The sequence below is a fragment of the Pleuronectes platessa genome, chromosome 19 (genome assembly GCF_947347685.1).
Source record: "Pleuronectes platessa chromosome 19, fPlePla1.1, whole genome shotgun sequence".
Taxonomy (NCBI): domain Eukaryota; kingdom Metazoa; phylum Chordata; class Actinopteri; order Pleuronectiformes; family Pleuronectidae; genus Pleuronectes; species Pleuronectes platessa.
This window is the reverse complement of record NC_070644.1, coordinates 18,030,643-18,052,554: the sequence shown is the minus strand read 5'-3', so window position 1 is coordinate 18,052,554 and position 21,912 is coordinate 18,030,643. Positions and strand designations below refer to the sequence as shown.

The 21,912-nt window shown below is 44.2% G+C and overlaps 1 protein-coding gene across 1 annotated transcript; it reads left to right on the top strand.

The window, feature by feature from the left end:
- The first annotated feature begins 12,117 nt into the window (after positions 1-12,117).
- Positions 12,118-16,700, top strand: barhl1b (BarH-like homeobox 1b). The gene is made up of 3 exons (XM_053411594.1): positions 12,118-12,568; positions 15,085-15,307; positions 16,409-16,700. Exons 1-3 carry the CDS (start codon positions 12,118-12,120, stop codon positions 16,698-16,700), a joined length of 966 nt encoding a protein of 321 aa, XP_053267569.1.
- Positions 16,701-21,912: the final 5,212 nt, after the last annotated feature.

Below are 21,912 nucleotides of genomic sequence, written 5' to 3'. Positions count from 1 at the left end.
TATGTATAATTTAACGCAATCTGTGCATGTATTATAAATGAACAGGGGTTGTGAAGTGGCAAACAGAGTGCAATTAATGCCTCGGCGCTCAGATCGAGCACATTGACTGTCTTTAGCCTATTTTTCCGTCGCGCCACTCTCTCCTTTTGTCCTTTTTAACCCCCCCCCTCCCTTCTCTCTCTCTCTTTCACTTTCCCTTCTTTCTTTCCCCCTGTTCCCTATCCTCCGTCGTCTCCCTCTTTCTCTGGGACTCAACTTTGCAAAGGAGTCTGAGTGAGAGTGAGTGAGTGAGCACTCTGGAGGCAGTCAATACCTTATCAACTCCTGCCGAACGCTGACACCTTGACGTCCTTGACAGCAAATTATTACTTTTTCATGACGCAACCAGGTGCAATTACAGCAACATCTTTGCGCTGTATCCTGCTGCTCCTGCAACTGTCAAAAGGTGTTCCTGGTGGGATCCTGGAGGAGCTGAGACATCAGTCTCTCAGTCCCTCCCAGATCTCGGCAAAGACAGACTGACAGACAGGAGCAAGGTGGGGGGGACGGAGTGCAAAGGAAAAATAGAGGCAGCCATTCAAACATGCCCTAAGATTCAGTAAATAGTTGCATTCTACTCAAATTCCTTTTCTGGGAACACTCAGGGGTTTGTTTAGAGGGTTGTTGACTGACAGCGAGAAAGTGGCAGAGTTTTGTTGTTGTTGTTGTTCTGTGGATGCAGGTAGTGAGAGCTAGCTGTTGCTGCAGCTAGCAGCCCGGGTAAACAACTGTGTTTGTATTGTCATCACACGCGCGCCTCGCTTTCCCCCGCTTCACACTCGAAACCCTGTAGGCCTGATTATAAAGTTTAACCACACTTTAACGCACAACAACACTGAGGGAAAAACAGCAGGTAAACCTCAATTAAGACTTCACAGTGTCACTTTCTCCCCGTGGCACCGCGGCAGAAGAAGAGAACACAAAGAGCCCACGAGCCTGTGATGCTTCCTCTGTGGATATACGCTGGATGCCGGGTGGTGGGGGAGAAACTTTGCTATCCTGGAGGTGGATGTTGCCTCATGTCTCTTTGTGTGTTTGGTGTGCGTCCCCCGGTTGGGAGCAGAGAGGGGAGACATGAGGGTGTCGGTGGCAATACTGCGTTGTGAGTGTGTTTGTCGCTGTGTGTATGTGTGTCATGGAGAAGAAGGACAGGTAAAGAGGAACAGAACAAACCGTGAACGTGCTACAGAGGCACCTGAGAGTCTCATCTTTCATCTCAGACTCATCATCCACTGATCCTCACCCCTCTGCCTCCCGCTCCCCCCCCACACACTCAGCCAATTTCCTCCGTTTCCCTCTAACACTTCACGTGCCTCGCAGAGATTTTTTCTTTACCCCTCTTTTAAAAACACACACACACACACACACTCATCTGACTTATGTAGGTAATGACACCTCAGTGAGCTATTGGTTATCCTCGGCCCTCTGTGTGTTTTTCCTCTCTCCTCCTGTCACCCCCCTCCTCCCCCCGATCCCTCTTCAAGCGCTACCCTCCTTTTACTCCCTCAGGCCTCCCCCGTCCTCTCCTATCTCTCTCTTTTTTTTTTTCTTCCCATGGTGTCAGACACAGATTTATTCTGCCTCTGATGCGTGTAGAGCATAGGAGTGTGAGCGAGCGCGGAGAGGGGGGGGGGGCAGGGTCAGTGGGAGGGGGGGAGCGGGGGGTTTGACTGTGTATGTGTACAATAAGAGATAAGATCATGGCTCCCCAGGGGCTTGTTTGGCCCTGTACCCGATCCATCAAACGCCGGCTCCGAGTGCCAAGGTCAACTCTAATGAGCATTTTCTGGGGTCTTATTCTCCATGTTGAACACCCCCCCGATCACACACACACGTGCACACGCACTCTCTAAACACACCTTGGACATACCTGCTCTGCTGTAGGACGGATGGTTGTGACAGGATATATAACGGGCTTGCATGCATCCCATTAGGTGTTTTTACTCTGGAATCAGACGGAGAGCAGGTGCAGGAGAGGAGACGGGGCCGAGGTGAGTGATGCATGTCGGGCTCTAACCGTGCAGGTGCAGGGACTGGCACCGAACCTGTATACTTTCGAGTGTCAGAAAAAGCACGTCAAATATCAGGAGACGGTACCAGATTATTAGATTGAGACATGTTCACTGTGTGTCACTTAATTTCATCACACTCACCTGATCTTTGCTCATTTTATTTTTGTTCAAACTAAACTTTTGCAAGTGTAGAACTTGTAGGTGGTAAAACAAACTCTTTACCACCTCACCTCGTTTTCACCGGGTGTACGTGGGTTTGACGTCAGGAAGGAAAATGGAGAAGCTCTCCCACCTCTTCGTTAGCAGGGATACACAGGTTTTGAAAAGGCAGGTTAACCTTCTAAAAAAAAGGGGCAATTGACTCTTTTCCCTTTGCCAGTTGAGGAGTCTGTTTCCCCCGGTGAGACATTTCAATTCAGCCTCACAAATGCACCGGAAACTGAGCGGCTCTCTCACCTCAGTGTCTTGCCAGGGTTGCATTTTGCACAATATGTAGAAAAACAGAAACGCACTGTTGCATGCAAAAACACAATAGGCACACAAACGCTCATGGCTCTTTTTATGTGCCAACACCTGGAAGTTCATTGCACGCCGGAGAAGCTGCAGCATCAGCGTCTAGACTGACAAACTAAAGACGGAATTAGCGCTTTCACCCGGGTGTCACGTTTGCATCACTGCCTATCGGAGCCGGAGCCGATAAAAACCTGTGTCTGCTGCAGAGTCGTTTGACCCGGGGGGTGAAGGTCGATTGTTTCCATTCTCATTACAAACAAAAGCCAGATGTTAGCAGGGGTTTTCTGACCAGTGGAGAAGGAGCTTTTACCTGAAACCCTTAGAGTAGTTTCAAGGTTCAATAAGTCATCTCATTTTTCACCGGCTAACTGACAAGTGCAATATATCCAGGAAAGTTGGTCATCTTCACTGTGACATAAAAAACAAGCGGGCAACTCAGTCAACAGTGGAGTTTTGTAAAGAGCCATATTCCTCAAACTATAGGGTTTTGTTGGTAAAGCTCCATGTTGTTAAAGAACTTAACTCACACACAACCAGGTCGTCTCATCTGCTGAGTTCCTTCACATGTGACACCCAGAAAATACCTTCACACCAGCTCATCCAGCTGTTTCCCCCATTTTCAGCATCACCAGGTCGGACGCGTGCACGCTCGGACAAAAAAGGGCCACAGCGCCTGGTAGGTGGGCTGTTAGTGTGTATAGACCCCCTCATCAGGCACTGATCTGCCAAAAGTTGTTAGGGTTTGAAGGCTCGCGGAGCATCGGTGTGCGCCGCAGCATGTGGAGCATACTAATGAAGCAATAAAAAGTCACTGCGGGAGGGGCGAGGGTTGGGGGGTGATGGCACGTTGGAGGGGGGAGGCGGTGGGGGGCAGAGGATCGGGATCGGCTGACAGGAGGTGCGATAATTGAGATGTTGCGACCCCACATATTACCTGCATATTGGCCAAATTAGGAAGCAGGGAGTTTAAGGCCACCAAGTGTGTGTGTGTGTGTATGTGTGTGTGTTTGCTTAAAGTAGCACAGGGTCTGATACGTTTACTAGAACCAGAAAGAGTTGGATTTTTTAGGGGGGCGAATACAGATGTTAGGGAGCAAAACATTTCTGATACAGACATTTACATTTTATTTAAATTGGCAATGACTCCTTAAATATCTTTATCAAATTTATCAAAGAAATGAAATAGTCTTGATATTTTACAGGCAAACCACATTTTAAATACAACACAAATACAACAAATTAAATAGAACCTGAATTAAGAAAATAAATGTTTTTATTTTGCTTAAATTGTCAATATAAATACACTGCATTGTTTATACTTCTCATATTGGTAAACATACAGTAGAAGCCAATATTATAAACCAAACGGTGTATTGGTCTGTTAGGGTGACACATCATGTGATTATTAGAACAGACAATATAAAGAGTTTGATGTTGCAGTGGAAATAAGATCTACAGTCAATTCTATAGGTTGTGATGTTGATCAGCAGATGAGAAGAGATTCTGCCCTATGATGATAAACTGGATGGAAAGCAGGAATATGGAAAAATCTCTAAATGATCAAACTGATGTTCAAAGCAAATGAAAACTTGTGCATGAAAGACTTTTATGTTTAAAAGTAAAACTTCTGCAACGCTTTTTTTTTTGCCTTAAATCAATAATTTAAACATACTTGTACAGAGTGATGTCATTGGCACTGAGGAGTAAAACTGAATGATTCAGTCTATTAGCTGATCAGCAGCTATTTTCCTTTCCTTTTCTTCTGCATTATAAATTATTTAAAAATGTATGATGAAAATAAGAAAGCTGCCTCCCTAAAGAAGAATACATTTACTCAGTGTCTCATCGGCATCAATTAACTCTTTCATTAAGTGCACGTTTGTGTTTGAGGCTGTGTGCGATGGGACTCATGAACACAGCCTTTACGACGCACCCCCCCCCCCCCCCCCCCCCCCACGTCCCCACATGGACCCTCACAGTGTAGAGGGTAGGGGTTGAACCTGGACCCTGTGCCCTCCTCCCATGGAGGTACAGGAACCCAAGGGGAAGTCTCCACCCTGTCCAGCAGCTTGTGCTCATCTCCCCGTGGCAGCTGTAAGGGACCCCCCCCCCCCTGCCCAATGTGAGCCCACCAACACACCATCACACAGGGGGGGAATCCACTTGACAGGTTAACATTGAACTATGACGCCCTGCGGGGAAAACAACTGGTTCAGCTGCTGAGATAATAAACAAAATGTTGAACAGAAAGAGAATCTGCTTTACCTCAGTGAATCCCAGAAATCAATATCATCCGGGCTCTAGTGTCTGTTAAAATATTTATTTTGTCAAACCTTCATTATAGGCAACTTAAAAGAACAATTTCTAGGTTAAAGCAGAGCCCAGCGTTGAGTGTTGGAGGCAAACGGACAAAACAAACAGCGGTCACCCATCACCAAATCCCAGGTCGTCACACACGCTGACAATCCATCCATCCACCTCCACCCGAGGAACTTTTGCGGCTGTGTAACGTCATCATGGAACTTCCACCTTTGCTCCTGACGGACCAGAATCATAACTCACACGGCAGCGAGGTCGTCATCACCAAACTATGTGTAGTTTCAGGGCACAACTGTGTCTCATTGCTGGGAACTATAATTAAAGTTAACTGAAATACCAGCAAACATCACTAATTAAAGAAATTAAAACCATTTAAAGCCGGATCCGCTCAAGCTCAGAGCTCTAATGGACCTTACGGCTTAGCCCCACAGGGGTCAAAGGTCAGGGAAAGCGGGGTTGGCCTGAGTTTGAGGGAGTTGGCATAACTCACGAGGGGCAGTTATGATGGATGGTCCTAGGTCCTCGTCCTCCGCCTCCCCACACCCCTCTCCATTGGCTCCTCGCTCACCTCTTTGCCTCTTGGCACTGTCCCTCCATCCCCTCTTATCCTCTGACCAGATGTGTTTGCTGAACTCTGTCAAGAATAATAAAACACTGGGCTGCAAGGAGCGAGCACGCCGGGTCGACAGCGCGGGACGGGCGGCCTGGGTCCACGATGCATGGAGACACAATTATGATACAGACTCCATATAGTTGTCTGTCAATTCTGGAGTTTTGATCATTGTCGCTATAAATTAATTATGTTTTTGTGACTGTTTGATGACAAGATACTGAAAGTGAACCACTATAGTTTGGGGTAACTTTGCTCCTGAAGGTGGCGCTGCAGAAAAAACCTGGATCTTTTAAACAAATAGAAATGGAGGTAGATCTTCTCTTCTTTTTTACCGATTTCAACAAAACTAAGGAAGGACGGGACGTGGTATTTTTGTATTATTCTATTCCATGGGCCTTGATAAACAAAAATCTGACATATTAAGAGGAGTGATATCTGTGTGTGTGCGATTTGGTGCAGCTTGACTGTATTTAAGGGGATGTTGGGTTTTGGCGGAGGTGTGTGCCGTATAGAGATATGTTCCATAGTCTCATGACGTTTGGTTGACACTTCCATCCAAACATTATGGCACTAATGAATGCAAATACTTACTGAGGTGTAAGTGGCCATGTGAGAATCCGAATGTGGGGAGTTAATGAGCTACAGGAGATCTTCACTGTCGGGTAAGCGAACCGAGCGAATGGTGAATCACTTCTATTCTGGATCCAGTTGCAAAGCACAGACTCTATTCTGGAGTAGAACCAAACATGAGTAGAGAAATTTTACTAAATAATAAATACCATAGCACATACAGTACCAGGCCATAAGTATGTGGACATCCAAGCACTGAAGCCTTGTATGGATGTTGGACATCTCTCATTCCAAAACCATTATTCAGGGCAAACTTTCCTTGAGATGAGAGGACTTGGCTGCAAGGATTTCCTCCCTTCATCCACAATAATTAGGTCCAGCCCTGATATGAGAAAGCTACTGTCTGGGTCACTGTCTGCAGTCCAGTTTGTCGTAAAAGTCCTGAGAGGGGTTGAGGTAAGGGTGATAAAGTTCTTGACTTGTGAATATGTCCTTCAAACTGTTGCCACATAGTTCGAGAAACTCTATTGTCTTAATATCGTTGTTTTCTGTGTTCACATAATTGGAAGTATGTCTCCTAAAGCCCTAGACCTTAAATAAACAAGGGTATTGACTCAGAGTCTGGAAAGTGAAGCAAATGTGCAAGTGCCAGTGGGTGAAGTCAAAGTGAGAGTTGACACTTGAAGGATTTTGAGTCCATGACCACATCTTTTTGGCCATTTTGTGTAGATATGTCCCGGCGCTCTTGTTAAAACATGGGACAACGGCTGCATCATCGTAATCACTCCTCAAGAAACTGAAGATTGTGTCATCTTGACGAACAGATCTTCAAAATAAGGCAACAAGTTCAAATCTCAGTTCAGCACAATACAAAAGAAACTGCAAAACTGGCGTAAGAAAAGATTCATATCTCATGAACTTCTTTCTTTGCTGTATATTTTCAATTTGCAGCGATATCCTCCAGACACGTCTTTAACAAGCAGAAGCCTTGGACACAAACCAGAACCACATAAAAGTCACCATGACATTTGCTCTCACCGTTTCCTCTGGTCGTACAAGTCTCAGTCGACGGAGGAGCCGGAGAAATGTCAAACATTTCTCATCTGCTTTTTTAAAAGGCCAGTGTCCGTGGTAAGAGTCTGTAGACAGAGGAAGAAGAGGAAGGGAGAGGGATGAAGAGGATGGAGAAACTGTTTGGAGCTGTGATGAAGGCCTCCTGGGACGGAATCAAAACCTGCCTCTCCTGAAACCCTCGCACCACAGGCAGCCGGTGACCACTCACCCCCTCACCACCACCACCACAAAGCCGGCGTGGACGAGGAGTGATGGCAAAGATGGAGGCAGGCCGAGAACACTGATGGCTACAGTGATGATTTCCGTCACACACACACACACACACACACTCAGACACAAATACCCCCACTCATCCTCACTCCTCCTCCCACCTCCCCACGGCCCTGGGCCTGCAGGCAACACACACACACACCTTCTACCTCACACACACACACACACACCATGGTTAGGCCTCCAATTAAATCAAAAGTGGTTTGTTTTTATTGGTCTTTTGCGCTGACAAGTGGGCTATCATTCTGACGGCTCTACCTGTCAGTGAGCAGCTGAAAACCCTCCGTTGACAATGCCCAATGCTTCCAATTAGAGGAGAATCAGACTCCTGCCGTGCTAGCCATCTTTCCAGCCCCCCCCACCCCCCCTCCCCATCCCACCTTCCCTCCCTCTTTTCTTCTGCACTCACTCCACGATCCTCCTCTACCATATTCCCCTCTTTCCCTCTCACTCTCCTCCGTAATATCTCCCTCCCTCCTCCCGTTCTCTCTCCAGGAGAAGGGGGTCTGTCTCTGCTGCAAATTACCGACACAAAACGAAGGTGGTGGCGGCGCTGGCGCTGGGAGCTGCCGGTCCAGGGCCCTGTCAGCATTAATGAGACGATGAAGGTTCATTTCGCCCGCATGCATGTGCTAAATTCTTTCTTGTGTGACAGCTGACTGGGAAATGTGAGTGTTAACCTTATAAAAGATTCAGCGGGTTCTCATTATTTTCTGTCAACTCCAGTACCTGATGGCGTTAAGGTGCATCATTTGCATCCCTGACTGGTCCGGGGTGCAGCACCAGCTCCAGAGCAAGAGCCTCTCTCTCTTTTCTTTTTTTTTACAAATGCTGTTTGTTTGTTGAGAGGAGTCGTCTTTTTACATACATCCCCCCTCGAAAGACACGCTTTACTCGATGTTCCAAAACGATAGAGGTGCCAAAGTTTATTCAAAGGCGACACACATTTTTACAAAACAAATCCAGACATATATTTAACACAACGCTTCAAATGGGAGAGTAAATAAGTGTAGCACAATGTTTTCTCAGTTTTTTCCCCCTACCCACAAAAGGAGGAAGGCCCAGCATGCATTATTAGCAGTGAGGCTTATGGACAGAATTCCAATAATGCACGTCCACAGATGGATTATTAACACTGACAGGTGAGTGTGGACCAGGAAGCTGCACCCGGTGCCAGTTTATCCTCTCTTATGTTTTATATTATTGATGCTTTTGCAAATATTTAAACACAGATCAGAATAAAGTGTTAATACAAATGTTGGGATTAAAATATTAAAACACCCAGAGGAAAGAAACAGTGAACTGACTGTTAGTGAAGTGGTCCAAAGGAGCTAACTTTGTTTTTATTGAAAGTTAAATGAGTTTAATGTGGATCAATAAAGACGTATTATCTAAACTTCTGATGAATAGAGGAGTGAAGAGACCGAAACACGCCAAGCAGGCAGCGATCATTTCCTGGAAACATTCCTGTTTCCTCCCTTTAACACGGATCAATAACAACCCCCCTCACCATCAGTGTGTGTGTCTTGAGTGTGTGTGTGTGTGTCTGTGTGTAAGAGAAAATAAGGGAGAGAGTGTGTGTGTTACTACGGTAACAGTTGCACTGGCCCTCCAATTCAGACCACTTCCTGGAGAGGAGAGGAAGAGGAAAAAAATGGCCTGACCATGGGGACACTTTCCAAAATCAGCACCTGCCAAATCATTAAGACACACACACACACACACACACACACACACACACACACACACACACACACACACACACACACACACACACACACACACACACACACACACACACACACACACACACACACACACACACACACACACACACACACACACACACACACACACACACACACACACACTATATAGTATTTATAAACCCACCACAGGCCTATGCTCTGAAATCGTTTTAGTAATTTTAACAAACATGTAGAGAAGCTGTTATTGTGTCATCATCAATGTCCATAAACAACATTGGAAAGCGACAGTTTCAGCTTCTCAAATGTGTTTTATCTCATTTTTATTAATCAAATATTTGGGGGTATAGTTTCAAGTTAAAAGGTGATTTGGTTTCTTTACTAATGTTTTAAAGATCACGTCATAATAATAAATAAATAAAGCAAGTTAAGCTATAATAAAAATAACCTTTAGCTATAAAAGTAAATATTTAAAGTTAAATAGTCATTGTTTTCAAAATTAAAGTGTTTTCTGTAGAAGAAACACTTTCAAATTAATGTTTTCTATATTTTCTAACTAAACAAGTTCGTTTACCTGAGAACAGAGATTTCAACTGATTTAATCTCATAAACCAACTTTGTTTTAAGACAAGTGTGAGTTAAAACTTTAAAAAGAAAATCAAATAAATGTGTATTTTGAACGAAACAACTCAGATGAGTGAACGCTTGTCTAAGTTTGAGGCCACGTGATGATGACAAAGAGGAAGAAGTCAGTTTAATCAGCTCATGATTTATTTACTAACATGACTGGGGCCTGTGGACGCGCAGGATGGAGAGGGAGACAAAAGAAAAACTGTGAGAGAAAGCATCAAACCACTGCTGCTTTTCATGCACCAGCAGAGGAGAAAGAAACAGCCAAGTCAGGGTGTGTGTGTGTGTGTGTTGCCTTATATCTGTGTTGTCCCCGCCTCACATGTGACAGCTTGCAGCCGTGATGGGACCCCATGGGAGCGGGGAGCGGATTCACTAACCTGCCGGTGTCTGAGAGACCGACGCGCGCCTCCAATCTGGTGGTCACATGGGGTGGAGGGAGGAAAAGGATGGAGGGAGCTGGGGGGGTGTCGCTGATGATGAGAGGGGGGTTAGTTAGATTATTAGGGGCTGTCGAGGCCGTCGTGAGGGGCAAAATGTGGAGCTGAAAGTGCACGCAGTGGCATTTCACGCGTGTTAAGGTGGAGAAAGAAGTGCGCACAATGGCAAATCACGCTTGAAGTTTTGCGTCACGCTTCTCAGACAGTTGTAAATAATTACCGGGGGACCATTAGGGGCGTTATTGTGCTTTTAATGATGAATGGTCTACTTTGGGTTTTTGTATATTTAATTGTATTTTTCATAATATATTTGTTAAAAGCAGAGTTAAAACTAATATTTACAAGTGGACATGTAGTGTGAGTTTGTGGATTTTAAAGTTAAAATGTTTGTCTCAAGTGGAGCCAACAGAAAAATGTGAATAATGAAAATGTATTTAATAGAAAGAAATAAAAATGTTCAAGTGAAATAGCCACAAACGTCTGAAATCAATTTAAAAAAAAGCCTGTGACAAATAAAATTTACTCTACCATTAAAACACAAACTAATAAAATAAAAAATACCTAGAAACAATAAAAGCAATAATAAAAATAATTGAATCTCGATGCATTTCTTGTATCAAATCAAACAATAATAAAACGCACAATCTGATGAAGTAATACAAAATAAAAAAAACTCAGGTTAAAACATGTGATAAGAATAATAACAATAAAATCTAAAACGCTGAGGAAGAGTGTGTAGAGAAGCTGTGGAGGTGGGGGAAAGGAACCGAGTCGAAGAAAAGGGAGTCGTGAAGAAAAACGCTGCAGCCGCTGCACATAATAACCCCATTATAAGCCTCATCAATGATGTAATGAAAGCAAACAGTGTGAAAATTGCCTGTAAACAGTTGGATCTGAGTCTCCTGATGAATTCAGTGTCTCTTTTATCAAAGTGGAGGATGAGCCAGGCAAGGCGAGAGGAGGGGGTGAGGCGAGGAGTGAGGGAGGGAGGGTGGGTGGGTGAGTGAGGGGGCGTGTAGGGAGGTCCACTTCCAGCTCCCCCTCAGCCAATGAAGGCTTGTCACTGGGGACTCACGTGGACGAGGCGCTCTTAAAACCTAGCTCCTGACTTTTTCCTCAAGTTCAATTTTTTGGGATTCCCTCCCACCCCATCACACCTCGTCCATTTTACTTGCCAGTTGTGACTGTTTAACCCACTTTACCTCCTTTTTCTGCAGCGAGCAACTGCATCCTCCTCTTCTTCTTCTTCCTCCTCCTCCTCCGCTGCTGATGCAGCTCCCGGACTCCTCTCTCCTCTCTCTTGCCGTCTCTCACTCTGCCTCCTGGCTTGTTTCTTACCTTAAAAAAGGTTTTTCTGTTGTTCTTTAGAGAACGCGAACAGTTTTTCCAGTGCGGACACATGACGATCTGATCTCCGCGTCTTCCTCCGCAGCCCTGACGCGCGGGTACCTGTCCATGGTGCTGAGCGCGCACCGGCTGCTCCAACATCCCCACGAACGCTCCTTCCTCCCGCGGCTCTTTTTCTCCTGCTCTGCGCGGACACATCGTTCCAGCAGCAGCCGGCTGAGGTTTGTGAATCCAGATCCGACGGAGTTGATCCTGAAGGAGGCGAAGAATCGATTGTGACTCCAGCATCGATTCCAGGAGGACTTTTTTGTTGAAGACTTGACAGAAAAGAAGAGAATCGGACGCATGGTCGATTTTTCCAACGCAACTTAGACTGGAGATATTTTCTCTGTGAAGGAACTGGACACAGCGGATGAATTCATTTTAATTGTAGTGTGTTGTATAAATATTTTCCTTGGTGCTGAGAGGGGGAGTGTTTCTCCTCTGCTGGATCAACTGAGACAAAACCACCACTACACCTCCTCCCTGAAATAAAACTTGTCCTGAATACCAAATGGTAGTTTGAGGAGGCCGCGATCGAGACAATGGAGTCGTCCACAAACGGGTCCAGTTTTGGGATCGACTCGCTGCTGTCCCACAGGCCGGGAAGTCCGGTGTCCAAAGGGGACAGCCTGGTCGGGGAGTGCCGCTCGCCCCTGGAGTTCAGCCCGAGGTCGGACGTGGAGAGCGGCTGCTCGTCGCCTCCGTCGCCGAGGAGGGAGTGCGTGGACGAGGTGGCCCAGAGGCAAGGTCACGGCGTGGGCCTGCCGCCGCACCTGCAGCACGCACAGATCTCTGCGGGGTCGCAGCAGAGGACCGTGACCTCGTCGTTCCTCATCAGAGACATTCTCGCGGACTGTAAGCCTCTGGCCGCCTGCGCGCCCTACTCCAGCAATGGGCAGCCGACCCAGGAGGGGGGGCGGCTGGCCTCGAAGATCGCTGACGACTATATGGAGAAAATCCACAGCAACTCGTCGTCAGACAGTGAATATAAAGGTAAGGACAGAAAAGGCACAGTGAGTGAGTTGCTCTGGAGATGAGAATAGAGGTGAAGCTGATTTGGCCTTTTGGTTTTTAAACTGGACCCACGTAGAAAAGGGCAAATTATTTAAAATCATATATAAGTTTTGTTACTTCTCTCTTTTTTCATATTTGATATTTGTATCCCTACATTTTGATCTGCTGCACATCTTCTGTTTGTTTGCTCTTTGTGCATCTTTACCCACCTTTAAATATATTTTTTAATTTGGTAAAATTACCAACAAAAATATAAACAAGATAGAATAAAATAAAATAAAAAAGGGGCTAATTAAAAATTTGATGTGCAATCAGAAACCAAGGAGTTGGGCATTAAGTCTGAACATATATTAAATTTCAATGAAACACAAACTGCCAAATACAAAATAAATCAGAATCTATTAAATAAATACACATGTGTGTAAACATAATTTTAGTTTGACAGGTAACGATGGAAATTTTAAAAAGAGATAAGTATAAATTAATTGATATAAAAAGTGTAGCTTTATTTTTAATGGTGTTTTAGACCTTTTGATTTCATTTTCAATAAGAAAAAATAATCTACAAATATAAATAAGCAAGTCAACTTTTTATAAATAAATTATGAAAAAGCGTGAAACACAATAACAACAGATACTTCCTCAATAATTTGACAATATAAAGTATCAGGCAGCCGGAAACCATCAATAAGCAAAGATCTCCCCGCTCCCCTGCTGCATCACGGTGTCGAAAACAAGCGACCTCTCCCCTGCACGATAACTAATGGGTTTATTATTATAATTATTGTTATTAATTAAGTTATTGTATTTAAAAGTGACGCAGTTTTCAGGCTTGTGGCAGCAGCGGAGCAGCCAGAGAGCATCTGTTGATGTGTGGGAGGAGAGGGGGAGATGACAGGGTCGCCTCCAGATAAATACCATCAAGGGCCTCTCTGTTTCCAATCATGTCAGCCATAACACACATGTCACCTCCATTGACAGTTTAATGAAGCGCTGCGAGAAACAAGACGAACGCTGTGGGCTACAATGGAAAAAGTACTGAATAACAGCAGAATTACATTTAACAGCAATTTGATAAAAAAACACATGTTTAATGACGTATAGAATTTCTAAATTATAATATTATTATTTGGTGTCTTTTATTGTTATTCCACTTTTCTCGTCAGTTATCGATACGACCCCCTTGTCATCCGTTTCCTCAACCAGTTCCGTGCGTGTGCATCCGCGCGCTCCCGTGTATTCCTGCGGATGGAGATGCTCATCGACGCGCTGATTGATGGAAGGAGCCGCGGGGCCCCGCGGAGCCTCTGTACGGTGGCTTTGATTTCAACGAATCCGCCTCCGATAATATTTCGGGGATTTGATGCAATTTGTCCCCGGCGCTAATCAGATTTGTAAGCGCGCACACAAACGGCCGCGGTTCCCACTCATTTCCACGGTCCTGTGAAGTTCCTGCGGTCGCGGTTGAAAGGCTCGTCCTTCCCTTGTGGCTCAATTAGGCGGATTATTGTGCTGCTCGGGACGACTCAACTATTCAACTACCAGGATCTCTCGCCTCGCTCGTTCCTCTCGTCCTCCCCTCTCTCCCCCCGTTCTCTTCCCTTTCTTTTTTTGATTCTGAGAGAATTGAAGGAGTGAATATATCAATGCTCGCCCCTGACATGACAACACGCGGGGAGAAGAACAAAGAGTGACGGGAGGAAATGTCAGATTGGAAGTGTGAATATTGGAGGAGCTTTTCATAACAATTTAAGAGCAAATCAAATAGCTGCACATCGCTTATAGGCACCGTCTCCCCCGCACTGGTTCACTCTCTGCACATATATACCCCCTCTTCTAATCTAAAGCAACATGCTGATGAATATATAATATATTTGCTTTTCTAACATTGAATTGTTTCTGCCACCTTCTTCATCATCAAACCAAATGTGCACTGGTAAAATTATCAAACCTTGGAAATCAAAATAAAATAGACCTAAAAATAAAGTATATTTGAGTTGGTTTCCTCCACTTTCTTACACTTGCATTAAAAAATTTTTATGGAACATAGGTGAAGTTTTATTATATATTTGGGGAGAGGTAACACTCTTGGAATTGACCCTGTTCTAGCTGATCTTACACAGGACATGCTGCTCAAAATATTTCTCAAATAGATGTTTAGTTATTAATTTTCAGCTTTGCCTTGATCCAACTACAGTTCATTTCATATTTTACCATTTCCTCCTGACTACAAACCCTCTTTATTAAAGTGAGCAGCTTCCTTCAGATGAGAAGCTACAGGGCCACGACTGGTTTTAATCCATTTTGAATGCAGGTTATATTAATAGTTGTCTGCAGTATTCAAAGGTTATGATGCTGCAGCTGCACTGATTTATATCTGCGGTCGTGTGTGGAGGTGACACGTCCACACAAGAGGTTATTCTCAACACTATCCGGGGCCTTAATCTGTCTAACTCTGTTCCTTTGTATTTTGTGTCCTTTTATCGGCTCCTCCAGTGAAAGAGGAGGGGGACAGGGAGATCTCCAGCAGCAGAGACAGCCCTCATGTGCGGATGAAGAAGCCCAGGAAGGCCCGCACGGCCTTCACCGACCACCAGCTGGCGCAGCTGGAGCGCAGCTTCGAGCGGCAGAAGTACCTGAGCGTCCAGGACCGCATGGAGCTGGCGGCCTCCCTCAACCTCACGGACACACAAGTCAAGACTTGGTACCAGAACCGGAGGTAACGACCCTGCTGCAGGTCCTCCGGGGGGGAGGAGGGGGGAGGGTAAAGTGGGGGCGCCATGTTTCCATGTCACCGTCACTCTAAAAGGTGGATTAAGTTCACTGAGGCTGCAGATGAGTCACCGCCACAAACCAACATTCATTAGTAATTAATCTGCCGTTTGTTCTCGGTTAAATCGATCAATCAGTCGGTCCATGAGAGGTCGCATCGGTTTCCAAGAGCCGAAGGAAATTTAGAGCAACACCTATTATAGTCAGCTTTATTAATTGAATGTATAAATAATATAGTTTCTGATTAATCATTAGTCAATTGGTGGTTTGATTTCACATATAAATAAACGCACCAAGTATTTACAGGAGTAACTATTACTTGACAGCTGGTTAATTGATCTGATATCTCTCAATATGGCCAAAGCTCCCAAGGGATGAGTGTTTTTATTTCCTTAAGATAACTCTATTCATATATTTTTTTATTTATAAAGACAAATCAAGTCCTACAGGGATTTTCTGTCCAATTAGTTTGTGTCTCGTGAGTTTATTTCTTCCGTTTTTCCTGCGAAATCATTACTTTTATTCTCAGGATTTATCAGATTAAAGTCATCTGTTTCTACAATTGCCCTGCAAACCGAGGTGTCAACTGTTCTTCCTGTAAATAAATAAACCTCCATGCAGCAGTAAGAGAAACCGTCCTCGTCTGTGTAAAAACATGTTTTCTGCAGTTTTCACTTGAATTAGCTTCAGCATTTATTCGTCTGCAGCCTCGACTCTCAAGCAGCTAAATGACATAAATAAATATAAAAACAACACTTTGGAGTATGAATAATGCATCGTTGCATGTGTGCATATCAATAATTCAAACAAACCACTATATCTACTCAATTATCTTTATTATGAATTATTCACCTGCATGGAGTGCATACTGGCAATCTAGCAGATATGTTTGGGTGTGAATACAAGTGGCAGGTTGGAGATTTTGGTGATTTAAGAAAAAACAGATGTAGCCCTGACTTGTAATTGGACCCCAGGTAAACAGATGGGAGTTGTTTTTAGTGTAGTTAATTCAGATTTATAGATAAACATGTTCTTTCCTCTCTTCCAGGACGAAGTGGAAGAGGCAGACAGCGGTGGGACTCGAGCTGTTGGCGGAGGCTGGAAACTACTCCGCCCTGCAGAGGATGTTCCCGTCCCCGTACTTCTACCCGCAGAGCCTGATGTCCAACCTGGACCCCGGGGCGGCCCTCTACCTGTACAGGGGCCCCACGGCGCCGCCGCCGGCCCTGCAGAGACCCCTGGTGCCGCGGATCCTGCTGCACGGCCTGCAGGGAGGCAGCGAGCCGCCTCCTCTGCCCCCCATGTCCGGCGTGCTTTCCCGGCCACCTCAGCAGCGGTGAGCCGGCCCCTGAGCACGAGCTCTGCCTTGGTTCTCGGCAGCTCGGGACTCATCCGAAAAATAAAAAAAACAAAGACACGAAAAAGATTTACACAAGACGAGAACTAGAAGAACTGATCCGCCTTTATCAAGGAAAAGATAAAACGCTGAACCCTGTGGACGGAGCATCGGGACTGAAACTCAAACTGTCCACGAGGGACAATTCTTTTCTCTCGTTCCTTTGTTTTTGCATTTTATTTATAACTTATTTATTTTTCATTATGAATCAAAGTATCTAAGTTATGTATTTATTTCCACTTTCAGTATTGTCTATGGTGTTTTCCCCAACAGATGAAATGTTGGTGGCACTTTGACCTAAGGTTCAAAGCTGACTTTTATTAGTATTATTGGTATTATTATTATTATTTGAATGTGGACGTTCATGGCGAACGCTGAAATCTTCCATGACATTTGAATAAGCTGTAGTCAGGTGATCCAAAGCAACGATGACTTCGTCTTTCTTTGTAAATTCCTCATTTGTTTTTCTTTAACTGTCATAAAACTGTAAATAAGAATATTTTGCATTTTATTCGAAAGAGACTGGTTTAAAAGGAGACTCTTTTCTTTAATTTTTTTTTTAGTGCGTCTTTGTTCAGACCACGGTGATCCAGTTTAACATAATGGGCTAGATTAGCCACCAGAAACTATACAAGCGAAGGAGTCAGAATAAAAAATAATGATGATAATAAATAAATAAATACGCATTGTCTGAGAGAGGATGGACTTTCCTGTCTGGAGCCAAACAAAGAAAGAAATATATAAAGTCTTCTTCTTGTCCTTAGTTGACGTTTTAGTAAAAAGGAGTACAAATGTCAAGTCATTTATAAAAATAAAAAATAAAAGTAGTTTTATTCCCTCAGTGGGGTAAAAAGGGGAGGGGGGGAGGCGACCACCTCAGTGATGCTTTTATTTTTTCGATACACAAACCGATTGGACTCGTCCAGGTGGAGCTGCCTGTTGAATTTATGTATTTGAACAGACGTTGTGCATTATGTTATTTCATATGACGCCGTGATAACCCCCCCAACTGTTAATATCTCCTTTGGTGAAAAAAACATGTATATTGCAGATATCAAACTTGTGGAGTGGTTCTCGTATATTTCCTGGATCGTTTTATTTTTTATTTTGATATAATTTGATTTATATTTCCTCTATAGCTTCCCTCCCAAAAAAACCTCTCCCCAGATTTCGTGAAATTATCTTTTTATTTGGTGAATTTCACAGCAAAGGTTGGATGGAAAAAAAGGGGGGGGGGGGGGGGATTTGATGTAAAAGAGAATTACTTTTATAAATGTGGAAATAAAAGTCTTTCATTTAAGCACGTGGCCGATGAGTATATATAAAGATATTTTATAGAGTCAGGAGGAATCAACACGTGGAGGGAAGCTGGTGGGGATCACTCCACTTTAAACTTACAAGAGGTTGAATAAGTACACAACAATAATAATCAAGTGAAACCAACCAAAGCAAAAACGGTTGCAGTTGTTATGCTTAAAATATGAATTTGTCGAGATTTATTGATGCAGCTTTTAGAAGCTGCAGTTTGAGGTTGTGTCAGGTTCTACTGTTATTTTATCCACATAGCAACATGCATAATACACACAAATCAATGCACGGTTAGATTAAGTCTTAAATATACATATTACATACAAATGTTTAGCTTGATCTTGTAGCAAAAAGCTAAATTATTTATTTAAAAATTCAGAATTCAGATTTATGTCAGACCATATTTAGACTTAAATAAATCGTTATTTCTATCAAATACAAGAATATAAACATATTCCTGATGCCTGCCCTATGTATATACTAGATATATTGTTATTATAAAGTCAAAGGTTCGTGATGGGGGTGAAGTTTTTAAAAACATTTTTCTGGAGGCAGGCTTCTTTAAAGATTGAATCTTCCTGAGTGAGTGAGTCTGAACATCAGTCTGTCAAACGACTTCTCCTCTGTTTGCTTTCGAGTCGCTGATTGAATTTGCCTCGTGTTGAGATGAGGAGAGTTAATAAGTCATCAGGTGCTTTAACATCCGTCTTCTTAACCTTTTCAAAATAAGATCTCCACCGCCAACTCGGGCGTCTTAACACGTTAATGTCACTCTGTGTTAATTACTAAGAATACGGGACGTTTATTAGGTTTTTATTAAAGCAGGAACATCTTTGATTGAAAGGTACAAGTTTGCCCTGGAATTGATTGCAAAGCGCACAGACGAAGGCGCAGGACCGACCCCCCCCCCCCCCCCCCCCCCCTCCCTTCTCTCTCCCACACAGAAATAGACACACGTTCAAAAGTGCAATCACAGATCAATTCCAGCTAAAGTCTTTAAAGAAGAGCCAACAAAGCTGAAGTCCAAAATGGAGCCCCTCTCCTCTCTTCTGTGCACTCCCCTCCACCCCCCCCCCCCCCCCGTCCTGTACTGACCTCACCGTTCCCACTTTCCTAAATTAACAGCACCAACTCCGACTCGTTTTCCATAAACAATGCAGGGGATGAAATATTAATGTTATGTGCGCAATTGTTTAAGTGCCCTAAATGATCCCATTTGGAAATTGATTGTTTCCACCCTTCTTTTCCTTGAGGGTGCTGGATGTGTGCTCCGGTGCCAAACGGCTCCAGCAGCTGGTGACCGGGCTGGAGATGACTGCAGACCGGGGATCAGCGTGGGGACAGCTGGTCAGCGGCTCCTCCAGCAGCCCCCCCATCCCTCCTCCATACAAATTTCACCCAGCCACTGGCCTCGTCCCGCACCTCCACCCCCTAGGAGCCCGCATGGACTCAAAGTTATCCGGCCGTGGCGCGTTGGGGGTTACAGCAGTTCAGGCTGACGGACAAGACTTGGCGTGTAGGATGTTAACGATTAGACAAAAGACTTTAATAGGTTTTAATTGAAAGTCGATAATGGGTTTGATAGCCAGCTCCCCCTGCTGTCACCCACGCATGGCACCTGTTATCCGGGGCCTCCACTTAGTGGCTGACCACGCCGTGACACATCAGACTGACGGCCTGGTAACTGCCGCATTTATGATGCGTAAAATTGCATTAAAAATACAGTGGGGCTGCGGATGGGAAAGTGAAAAGAGGGGAACAGTGGGGAGATGGGGAAAAAATAAATCTGAACACATTCAACAACTCGTCAAACGATCATTATGGTCCCATCACGAGGATCCGTGACCGATTCACATAACGACGACCCTCCTCATGAGAAGGGGGTTATTCTTGCAAAGTGCACAGCTGATTATTTGAGGAAAAGCCCCCGTGTGTCTTGTTGGATGGAGTTCTTTTTTTTTTTTGCCTCCTTTTTCCTTTTTGCATGTGAAAGGCTGGTGGTAAATCCCCCGGCTCTCACCGTGGATTGTCCCCGGCTCAGGGTTAATGAAGTGCGGATGGAGTCTCGTTGAGCTCCCGACAGACAAAAAAAGGCTTAGACTCAGGAGGATCAGTGACTCTGCTTAATCCCGTGGACTCCTAATAATCATAATAATCATAATAATTCAAACGAGAGAAAGAAAAATAAACAAAATAAACAAGCTTGTGATGAAATTAAGAGTGAATCAAAGCGTCATTTGCATTGTGCTGCTGCTGTGAGAGCTTTTTATTTGCGCTTTCATTTGGACCAAATGAGGCAAATCTGCAGCTCGCGTTAAAGATGCTTGCAACACACATGGAAGCGTTTTGTTTAAAAAAAAAAAAAAAAAGATCCGCGGGGGAGGATAAAAAATAGATCAATTAAAAATGTTCAAGAAACGCGCGTGGCCTATTTTGCGGTTTCATCCTCTCCCCAATAACAATAGCCATAAACGAAAAAGGAACTAATTTTCCAGTTTCGTGGGCAAAAAGCGAAACGCAGCTTAATACAGGGGGGGCAATTATTATCTGCTGTTAGTCGAGAGAAGGAATTACATCCCTTTATCCCCACAGGCCTGTAGCCTCGACACACCGCATGTATGTGGGGCATCTTGGAATAACCTTTTGAAGCCTTAATAGCGCACAGACGCGTTACAAAGCAGAGCAAAGGCACTTTATTACACACAGACCCTCATGTGTAATACTCCAAACAAAGTGTTTGACTGTGGCTCTCTTAAAAGGGGACGTTTTTTTTTTCTTGCAACATCCACACACAAAGTCTTGTTATATATTTAAGAGGACGATAGAAGTTTGAAAAAATAGAACACAGAAAGGGATTTAAGTGCTTTTAAAAATAATGAGAAAAACACAAAACTAGGCCCATGTCTCTCTCATGCATGATGCTTCAGTCTAAACGTAAATATAGAGGCTATTGGATTTTCAATTTTTTAAGTAGGACACATTTGGAAACGACCCCAACAAAGTCATCCCTTCCCCAAATATATATTTCCCAAATCTAAAATGAAAATGCCACCTAACTTTATTCACATGGCCACGTTTTTATGCTCCACTAGAGAGGAGGTGAAGAGAGGAGGCTAACATTAAAATGAATCTGACTCAGCAATGAGCAGGGACATTTAGAGGGATGAAGAAAGGCTACATGATGAAGTATCAGTGAGTGGAGAATGGGGGAGACAGTGTGAGGAGTAGAAAGGAGCAGCAGCAGCAGCAGCAGCCTGATGGTGGTTAAGAGATCCCCTCCTTGCCTGGAGGTACAGGGGGGGCCGCGAGGAGGAATGAAAGCCTGGCAGAGGGGAGTGGAGTGGAGGAGAAAGAGGGGTAAAGATAACCCCACTAATCATTTCCCCGATACGACGGTGGAGAACTACAAACTTGGGTCAGGGGCGCGGGAATTGACAGCCCAATCTCAGCAAATAATGAAAGCTTTCCTGCCAGATCAGAAGGAGGGTTAGGGAGGAAAGAGGAGAGGAGAGTGGGATGAGAGGAGGAAGACACAGGGAGGAAAAGAGCAGGAGCTGCTTTCTCATGCACATACACACACACACATAGGAAACCTCTTTATTCTGTCCAGGACTGCAGAGGATGGTGAAGTTGACTGACTGACATTAGCATATACTGCATGAGACAGCAGGTACAGGTTCTATAGCTAACACTGCATTGAGCCATAATGCCAGGATGGAAGAAAGTGGACACATTACTCCAATGCAGTTACATCATTTGCTATCATTGAAAAAGCTAAAAAGTAGTTAAATAGGCCTAAAGGCCACTTTAACCATCTTTAAATATACACTGAGACTAATGAGGAAATG